Source organism: Rosa rugosa, chromosome 6 (genome assembly GCF_958449725.1).
Source record: "Rosa rugosa chromosome 6, drRosRugo1.1, whole genome shotgun sequence".
NCBI classification, from domain to species: domain Eukaryota; kingdom Viridiplantae; phylum Streptophyta; class Magnoliopsida; order Rosales; family Rosaceae; genus Rosa; species Rosa rugosa.
In genome coordinates, this window is record NC_084825.1 from 21,093,263 (window position 1) to 21,104,207 (window position 10,945).

At 36.1% G+C, this 10,945-nt stretch overlaps 1 protein-coding gene across 1 annotated transcript; it reads right to left on the minus strand.

Annotated features, from left to right (window-relative positions):
* Window positions 1–438: 438 nt before the first annotated feature.
* LOC133715129 (cyclin-dependent protein kinase inhibitor SMR1-like) lies at window positions 439–1,223 on the minus strand. Its single transcript, XM_062141503.1, has one exon. The coding sequence runs from the start codon at window positions 1,034–1,036 to the stop codon at window positions 695–697; it is 342 nt and encodes a 113-aa protein (XP_061997487.1). The 5' UTR covers window positions 1,037–1,223; the 3' UTR covers window positions 439–694.
* Window positions 1,224–10,945: the final 9,722 nt, after the last annotated feature.

The following is a 10,945-nucleotide window of genomic DNA, read 5'->3' on the forward strand; positions in this document are numbered from 1 at the left end:
CTTCGGATTATCAAACACTACAAACCTCTCTCCCTCTCTCTCTAAATAGGACACTAATTAATAACGTTTATGGATCCCAAAGCCGTATCGTTCACTCAACTCAACGCAGAAAATGTCAAAAAAGACAGATCAACCATCTTGATAGCCAACAACCACTAAATTACGAACACGAAAAAAAACCATCAAACTCAGAGCTTGCTTACCCTTTACTTAATTCTCATAATACTCGAACGATCACACCAACCTCTCATCTACCCTATCCCCCCCCCCCCCCCCCCTCCTCTCTCTCCTCGCAGATCATGCTTTTCAAAATATATTAATCTGCTATTTTATCACACAGTCGCTCTCTTAATTGAACAAGAAGAACATAGAATTTGAATCCCAAGCTAATAGTCAAATTCCACAAATGAATAAAATTCTTCACAGACCAATCCGGTGTAGAAGAAACTCGTAGTGGTTGAATATTCATAGAGATATATCATTCAGGGATTCAGATCAAATCGTCTGAAACTGACGGGCCGGAAATTCAATGGACCAGTGAATTTAGAACCGTACGTGTAATACAAATTTATAAGAACGCAGCTTTTTGAATTTGAACAATACAAAGAAGATCACAACGATCACATATGTATATAAAACCCGTGTAATAACAACGAGGTGAAAGAAATTAAAAAACCGTGTAATTGGGATGTTTTTATTTACATGGGCAGCTCCTCTTGTTGAACAAACCAGTTGATCCGAAAAAGGCATCGACTTCGTCGCGATTCACGACCTCAAAGAATTGCAGCTCCGTCAGCTTCCTCTTGCAGGAGCCGGCAGCTCTTCTCGGCTTTCTGGGCGCCGGCGGGCAGGTGACGATTGCCGGGATTTTGCTGGCTTCCGATTTCGGGGTGCGGCAGCACTCGTCTTCGAGGACGGCGTCGTTTGTGGCGTCTTGTTGTTGTGGTTGAGATTTGGGGGTTTGGATTTTGATGGAGGGGAGTGATCGCATGAGGGATGGAAGATCTTGGCACAAGTCTAGACCACTGGTGGCCATGGTGATATGTATGTATGGGTGTGTGTGTGCGGGGATTGTAGAAGAAATAGGATATGGATGGAGAGATGGAGATGATGGACAGATCGATATATGATGGTGTGGAATATTATGGAGGTGTCGATAGTTATATATAATCTGCGGTAAAGGGTCTAAATTCTCTCTATCTCAAGCTAAGCTGGGCAACGTGTTAAAGAGTGGGAAGGCGTGCATTGGAAGGTAATAGAGAGTAGAGAGAGAGTTTAGAGAGAGAGAGAGAGAGAGAGAGAGAGGAGACAAAGACAGAAGGGTCATTGCTGCTTCTTTATTCTATCTTCTTCTCTTTGGAAAATGACCTGTACTACGTTTGCTCTTCTGCGTCAAATCTACCATTGATTACTAATTACACCCACCATGATCGAATAGCAAATGTGGCGAAGCCCCATTCCTCTCTCTCTCTCTCTCTCTCTCTCTCTCAAAAAAAAAAAAATATCAAATTACTTCATGATTTCAATTTCCCACATGTAACATATACATTGCACATATACATTGCAATCTAAAACAAGTAAACACCAAAGATGATTGGTATTTAATTAAGGGAGTTGTTACTGAAATTACCCAAGACTCATGTTGCCCTTGTATTTTTACACTTTGAATCGATTCAATTGTCAAAATTACCCTTACTTGGTAATTCAAGAATCTCATGTGAGAAGGTTGAATTAGCTATATGGCATAAAAGACTCCCTTTCAATTAAGGATAAGAGATCTGTGTGAGTTAGACATATATTTCACACTGATTAGGATATCAAAATATCAGGAAAACAAGTGGGACCCACAAAAAATTTCACACGGACTCCCAAAACCGTGTGAGTAGAGCATTAGCGCCCCCTCCGAAGGCAACCGAAAAACAATCCGTAGCTGCACTGTAGGTAAAGCCTTTTACACACTGACATCCGTGTGAAATGCTAGTATTTCACACAGATTTAAATCTGTGTGAGTTGCCCGTTTTGCTAGTAGTGAGACTCACTTTCCGCTAACTCTATTTCTTACTTATTTTCATAAAAGACTTACCATTGAAGGTAAAAGTTAAAACAATTATCTGAATGGATATTGTATTTCTTCTTTATTTTCTTGATCTTTTTGGCAAACTTTCTACTTGTGACTGGATGAGTTGGGAGGGTGATTATGGGATGTCCTTTTAAGCCATAAAAACGAATAAAGAGCCAACCAGTAGTAGCTTGCGATCCAGCTAGATTAGAGATATGTATAAGTTTCAGCTTTTATTATAAGCATTGGTGTAATGTCAATATCTTTCATTTTCCTGTTTAAGGGTAGGGACCTATTTGGTATCCATTGCTATATATATGGGTTAATTGCCATAATGGCAATGTGTTATTACCCTAATTATGGATTGGAAGTTACGCATCTGAGCCAAACATGGTGACTCTTATAAGGGGTAGATAGAATTAATTCAATTAAATAAGAAATTAAAGAGGGAAAAGAAAGCAACTGAGTTAATTAATGTGAATCTTATTCCCATTGCTTTATCTAATTATGGGATCATGGTTAACGTAAATCTTAAGTTGGAGACAAAAGGTAGCAACTCTAAAGCCCAAGTTTGATTACACGCGCGGTCAATGAGCGCGTATCTACAGTATCCTAAAGCTGTTCCCATGCTGAGAGTTTATGACTCCTTGTTCCATTGTCCGCCGTAAATCTATTTACTAAAATATTAAGAAATTCTCAATTTTCTATTATGATTATCCAAAATTATTTTTGAAATATAGATTATTAGATCTAGATCACATACCCATCATAGCTTGTTTAAAACCACAACATTTCAAACCGTATAACATGAAATTCTTTTGTCCATATATATATAATATACACAAGATGTGCATTTTACGTTCTATTTTTTTATTTTTTGGTGGTTCATTTTCTACAAGAATTGTTGAGTAAATTTTTTTATTTTTCCGAATATCGGGCATCGGCCTGATAACATAAGTTTTCTCTTTTCATATTCTTTCTATTTAAGTAAGAATTTCGGAGCTCAACACTCATACTCGTTCTTGATTTACTTATAACATTAGCTATAGTCTCTTTGTTACTTACTTGAAGTTTAGATCCCTTCAAAATACATAAGAAATGGTCAATGAATTCTAAAGGGTCAACCTGCTTGGTGCTATTGGAGTTTAATTGAGTGGACGATTGTGAGATGATCCGTAAATATAGGCATTAGTTAGTCCCTGCAGTCTCTCTGCGACTGCGAGCCTTAATTTACCAGTTGCATGAGTTTTGCGTTCAATTGGTATGACTGAGGTTTGTCTTCTTTCCTCTCTGGTGTACACTAACTTCGGAGTTGCTTGATGGTGTGAAGTTAGGAGAAGGGTTTATCTTGAATACCCCAAAAAATTATTTTGTATAATAATTTAATTGGAAGTGAAAATTAGAGGGGGTTTTCCTCTCAATTATGGCAACTTATTTGGATTTTTTTATTAGGTTGGGTCCATTTTGAATAGATCGCACAAAAAATAATTTCTATTTGTTGTCGGTGAGCTATGACCTGTTGGTTAGCTAGCCTAACTAACACCGTGGAGGTCATAAGTTCGAATCTCACTGACATCAGGGGTGGGGTGGGGTGGGGTGAGGAGTTGCATTGTTGTTCAAAAAAAAGAAAAGACAAAAAAAAGTAAAATAAAATAAAGTAAAAATTATTCCATTTTGTTATATTTGTAATAGAGGAGTCTTTAGTTAATTGGCATAAAACCCAATTTTTTTATTTTTTATTTTCGCATAAAACCCAATTTAATCGCTTGAGCTTTTAATTAAACAAAACTAGCCTTTCTCCACACATGCTCTGCATGTGCAAGTATTTTTTTTTTCTGAAAATAAAATTGTAGAGGAGAGATAATAAGAGAGAAAAGTGGGTTGTGGGTAATATTTTTATTTATTTTTTTAATAAAAATATATTTTGTAAATGTCATAACTGTCCTTATGATTTAATTAATTCTCAAAGTTTATTAATTTTCTAGGGTCATTTCTGTCAAAAATTTGGATTTTGGCTAACAAACCCTCTTCTCTTAATAATAGTATAGATAAAGTGATTGGTTGTACCATCAAACTTCTTTCTATGTGTGTAATTTTTTTTAGAATTTTTCCTTTAAGTTCGCACTAAGCATGCCCTCATAGCTCTATGTTAAAAGAGACCCCCCGAAATTAAAATTGTTGGCAACCTACAAGTAAAGTGCCATACAAGAGTTTGTTTGTGGAGAGGGGGGAATTTATTCTATCGGATGTAATTCCTTCGACTTTTTCAGTATTTCCCTCATTGAATTTGTGAATGTAACTTACTACCATGAGTAGAATTAAACCAAATTAAGTGTTTTCACCCACCGACTAGGACACTGTAAATCTTCTCATCTTTCATACAGGGCATGGTAAATATATAAATCCTACCTCTTTAGGACGTAAGCATTGAAGAATAATTAGTTTTGGTCACCAATAATAGTATGCATGTTCTTGACACCACTAAATATGCGCGTAGAGACAAAGATAATGGCTACGGGAAACACCAAATCTCTCCCCTCACATTGTCTCTTACTAGTCTATCAAATCTCGCATAGGATACCCTTCTCTAGCCATGCACTGCATGTAGGAGCCTTGAAGACGCTTATCCTCCCATATCTACCATAAAAAATATTTCCCTTAAATTAAAAATAATATACGATACCGGATTACGATAACCACCAAATACCAAAACCAACCCCGTTATCACCATTGAATCTTTCCACGTGAAGTGTCTCCCCTGGCTGGCTGGCTCATGCCCCTCCCTGCCTGCTTGGTTTTCACCGTCAATCATTTAGCTCATAGGAACCTCCCTTCGTATTTGGCCATGTTCTCCCAATAACCCTCTTGTTTCTTTAGGGTTTCCATCAAGCTTATTCATTGTCCTTTTCTCTTTATGCCAATATAATATTAGTATATTACAACGAAATTCCTCCGCCGACGAGTCAAGTTGAGTCGAGTCAAGTCGAGCCGAACCGAGCCCAGTCCCATCTTTACTCCGTCACCGTCAGTACGTGGCCTCAGACAATCGTTTTCATCTTGTTAACTAGTTGTAGTTGTTTAATCGTTTAATTACAATGCTCTGATGTCCGTACTATCGCTCACAACCCTAAGTCTGGGTAAAAGAACTAATCAGAGATTATATATAAACTGATAGATATTCCTTTGAAATTCAGTTATGTATACATCGATTATGAGGCTAAACCAGAGACAAGTACAACATTCCAAATCTTACCTCGATCGTCTCTATCGCCCACTTTATTCCCCTTAACAAATAATTTTACTGTCTTTAATTCAGTTCCAACCTTTTTGATATTCTATACATTTCTTCACGTACGTGCAGATAAAGAAAACGTGTACGTACTGTGAAGAAACCCAGATGATAAACCCGGATAATAGGAGGGAAGACAAAGAACTTACAGTACATAAGTCATAACACCAGCAATACTGTATTAGGGTTTCTCTGATTTTCTATGTTAGTATATTTTTTTTATAATTAGTATTAAGTAAAGAAAGTCAAGTCAAGAAAGTGATGAGAGCACCCCAAAAGGCTATGGGGCTGGATTAGTTTATTATGTTCTTTGACTTGATTCGATTTTAAAAGTCGGATGATTAAGTTTTCATATCTTTCATATCTTTCATACGCATACATGCTGATACATAATACATCATACATAGACCATTATACATCATGCATTGCATCATACTCATCATCCATACACCAGATACATCATGCACACACATGCATAAATGATCGATCTGTGACTCTGTGTACATCATGCATGCATACTCATACTTGCCTCTTGCTATTATTTTTAATCAACTAATTGAACAGTTGACAAGTCAACATTGCAGTTTGAATTCCCCAAAATAGTTTGTTTGGAAAATGCTACATTTGATTTTGAAGATTTTTTTTTTTTTTCTGTTTTTTGTTTTGTTTTATTTATGTTTGTTGTTGTTGTTTGTTTGTTTTTTTTTTTTTTTCCAAATATCTTGTGTTTCAAAACTATTGTAATACCTCAGAAGAGTTCAATCGTTTCATGTCTAGAGTTTAAAAAAAAAAAAAAAAAAAATCAGAGCTCTGCTAGAGTTTTCGAAACCTTTTTTCAACATTTTCTCCTTTAAATATGAAGATTGTTCGCGACACAGTTTGAGTATATATCGACACCCTTTTATCTTTCGTTTGTTCGAATCTTTACTTATCCATATAAATTCTTTAGCTGACCAATAATTTGTTCTCGATTTTATGTATGAAGATTGATTGCTTTTCACTGCAAATAAAAAAGCACAGACGACATTCATATAATACCGTCAAATATACTGCAAATAAAAAAGCACATAGACGACACTCATATAATACCGTCGCCTATAGTGACTAGCTTAGACGCTTTATAAGCGTCGAGTATAACAAATATTCTTTTCTTGACGTCCATTGAAAGCCGTACTGAATTATATTTGAAATAAGGGCAGAGAAGTCAAAGCGTAAGAGTTCCCTTGTGAAATTTGAACCAGGGGTTGTCTGCTTCAGAATTGCTCCCTCTCTATGACCTCTCTCATCTATATTACCAAACGGTTAGAATTTGTGAAACCCTATACCCCAGTTTGTTTACGTCTGAGATGGATAGGTGTCATCACTATAAGTCCGAGCAAGAACAAGCTGCCGTAAACTGAGCATTCCGGCCGGAACCTATTCTCCTTCGAGTTTATGCCATAAATTGGGGTTTCAAGCGATATTTCTACCTCAAAAGGTAATTAATAAGCCTTAATTCCTAATTTGTTCCCCTTCTTTTCCGTTTTGTACTTTGTATGTTATTTTCAATTTTAGGAGCTTGGGTAAATGACGATCAAATTTTGTTCCTTTGCAAAAAGTACTTGAAGAAATGATGAAAAGTACTATTTCCTCTACTTGCTGAACAAAGTTGTTGAATTTGCTGCAACTGATGCTATAATCTGGCCCTTTTATAAAGTAGTTTCCAGTTAATTGAAAAAGAGTTTTGGGATGAGAATTAGAATGTTGGATACAGTGATGAGATCGAGAAGTGTCGTGGGTAAGAGATTAACTGGTCAAGTAATGGGCTTTGCACAAATTTATCCGTAGCGCTCTTACTCTCCTATCGAATTCAATCATATGTAGCTTGTTACTTGTGATCTGGATTTTGTGTTTCCTATAAATGAGAGATTATTCAGAGCACCGCCGTGCACTTGCACCAAAGAGTAATTTTCCACCAAAAAAGGGCTTTTTACCTCCCCTATTGCAATTCTCGTTATCAGAAGTTATGGGTTTTGGAATGGCACTTTCCATTTTTATTTTAAATGAGAGTCTGTTACAATGACTTTTGTCTGTCATTGGAAGAAGTGCCCATGCATTAGCTAAAACTTCGAATTGAATGAGGAACTTGGACAGGTAATGGTTCTACCAATCTAATTGAAATTACATGTTTAATCTTTGTTAGCAAGGCATGAAATAATTTTGGGTCCTTTATATGTTCTCCTAATCTCCTCTCTCTTTCCAGTGATCAAAGCTTCTCCGATCCGCTACAATTCCAGGTATGCTTCTCCATTGTTACCCATTTTACTGATTCATTTTAAGTGTTTTTTTTTATTTTCTCTATTTTCTGCAGTTCATTTGTGGGATTTTCTTAGCTAGCAACACCGGCCAATACAGAATTCAGGTCTTTTGATATGATCATATAACAATAGAGGATTAAAGTGAAATTCACCTTATCACTTCATTTCTGTCCAATTTTAATGCATATAAACTTACTGATCTACATAATGTATACTGGAATTCTAGCACTGTATACTCCAAGCAAGAAAGTGAAATACCAAAGTTTCTGTTCAATACTCCCAAGGCATGAACAAAGCAGATTCTAGTACTTGAATAAGAAAATTGAGGAGATCTGAGTCTCGAGATGAGATTCCAAGCACTGGTGGTTAACTAAATTCTCAAACTCAAACCACCACTTCTTTCTACCAAAATGTCACGGTGAAAGATCAAGATCAAGAACCAAGACAAGCCAATGAAAAAACGAACTTAATCTCAATGAAAACTTGCAGAAAATTGAAATTGAGCACTGTGAGAAGAAGAAAATATTTGAACATGGTCATATGATCAGTAGGACAAACTATTTCAGCTATGATACCGTCATGAATTGTAAACCTAAGACTGAATTGAAGAAAAGTTGTATGAATTATGAAGAACAATATACAATTTGGGAGAATTATTAAGAGGAAAGCTTGTGTATTTTTAAGAAGTTTTTGTTTCAAATGAGCATGCGGCTCGGGTAGCCTTTTGTAGGTTGTTAGCTGCTAATCGATTAATCAATAAGCATGAAGCATGTTACCCTAACAGATTTCTTATGACAATAATTATAGTTGGAATCTCCTCCAGACTTCTTGTACAAGAATGCTGATTTGGACTTGCTGCTGATGAAGCTAGCCCGTGCTGGCATATTTTTACTGTCGATACCGCAAAGGATCTCTGTTTGTCTCTTGGAAGAGCAAGCGAGTCCAAAGTCTACAAAAAAAAGTTCTAATGGAATGCAGAATAGTTCCTTTATATTGCAACTTGATCTCCAAAATGAAATCATTATTTGATACAGGTGATCCTTTCTCATCTTCTAAATGTAGTCAGCCTATGGCGTATTATTGTTAGGTCTTTTAGCTAGGGCAAGTAGGCTTGTTGCTACACTTGTTTCTCTAAATAAAGGAGATTGAGTCAAGATCAATAACACATCAATTTATCTTTAAGGAGTGCCATCTTCCGTGAACTATGAGAAAAATAAGAGACTTTAGAATTACTGGAACACGTGTGGGGATTTATGGCAGCTGAAACATGAAAATAAAAAATTACTGAAACTTTTGCCAAACTGACTATATGAATTGAACCAGAAACAAAAAAGAATTTATAGTATTATACAAGACATACCCTTAAAGAAAGATATTCTCAGAAGAAAAAAAATCTTAAGGAAGGATAAAAGATTCAATTTACTAATGTAATATAGATCAAAATCCTTGATATATTCAGCTGCTACTCTTCCATTAGAGAGTGTTGCTCCCCCTGCCGAGCAACTTGGAATTCTGAAACATATCTTTTCTTTCCTGTTCAATATACAATCTTGGAGATACAAAGAACATTTTTCCAGATTCTACATCTGTGGTCTTTTGTTGTATCACTTTGCTGTAAATTGGTTATGTTTTAATTAAATTCTTTCAGTTCTTAGTGATTTTGTATATGTCAAACATCTATGTACCGGCTCCAAGAGCTTCAGCCGTATCAAGATGCATTTTCAAACCTAGCCTACGGTGATGGACTTATGGTGATATCTCCAAGTGTTCGAAGCAATTGTGGAATCCATGTGGTTATGCTTATTGTCTTGGAAGATCCCTCCTTCTCTGTCTAACAGTTACATTATTCATGACTGGAGACTCCCATCTTAATGGTGTTATCTCTGGGAAGTGTAGCTATTACTTCTTCTGTTCTAGTCTTTCCTTTGTTCCCTCATTGCTGAGGTTGTTGCTTTGTTAGCTGCTGTTTCTTGTTGTTTGCCTGGCTTTGTTTGAAGCCTAGTTTATTTTATATATTCATTCATTTACCAAAAAATAAATAAAATTATCAAGCTAACACCACATTTACTAATAAAGCAGCTGAATTCCTACTGATCGAGGAGGCATGCATGCTCAGCACACCAGAAAGAATAGAGGTTTCAAATTTTACATGTCAATATAACTAGCTTTCTCAAATTAAATAACCTGCCAACCCACCATATATGTTCATCATAGGTACCAATGACTTGTGACTTGTGAGTATTGCCATTTTGTGGTTGGTTGAGAATAGAAATAGTTTTTAGATACTACGCTATCTTCTTCATACTAAATTCAATTTAGTTCCGCTGGCATCCTTGTGAGAACTCAGCATATATATACCAAGTACAACTACTTGCAAATTGCAATACATACTCAAAGTAAAGGAGCAATGATCTCCATGGAAAGAATAAATAGAAATTGAAAGACATATAATTTTACATCCAAAAAATATAACAAACATTGTGCAGAAAAACCGTTACATTGAAATACGGTGGGTGAACATATACTACAACAAAACCTAAATTCCTTGGAGGCATTTAGTTGACTCACTTGTAAAAATTAACACACGTTTGCTAGAAGACTTGCATTTGTATGACTGTGCTGAGCTCTGACACATATTTTATCTCCATTGTGTTGCAGGCTAAATGGATGCATGCCTGTTGTGTGATGTATACCTTTAGGGTTCCGAGTCAACAACGATGATGCAATTCAGAACCAAGATCGAGTTTTTCCATGCAAGTTCATAGCATACTAGACTTTTGTTGGGTTCTGTTCTAAATACTTGGCTTGTTAGCCATATTGGGTTTCCACAAGTTTGCTAACTTAGGTTTCATATAACAAAGGTAGAGATTGGGGTAAATGCTGGCTTGTCTTGAATGTTTAAACTTTAAAGGCTCTATTACAACTGCTATCGCTGGTCATTGGCAGGCCACAGAACACAAGGAATTTGATGAAAAGGTCAATCCTCTGCACTGGTTAATTTATCTGGTGTTTTTCCTTGGGTACTACTTGATGATTTATAGTTGCGTCTTAGTTATTGTTCAGAGAAGGAGAAGAGCATATCTGTTAACAGAAGAAACAGTCATCCATTAGTTTTTCTCCTCGTTTCTTAGCTTAATTAGAGTTAATTAGTTGGTTTAGTACAATCTGCATGCTTAATTTGTTTAATTAGAGTTAATTAGGGTTAATTAGTTGGTTTAGTTTGTAGTGCTGTCCAGCTGTGCTACACGTGGCACACTCTCCTACAAACTGGAAATGTATATAAATAGCTCACCACCAACT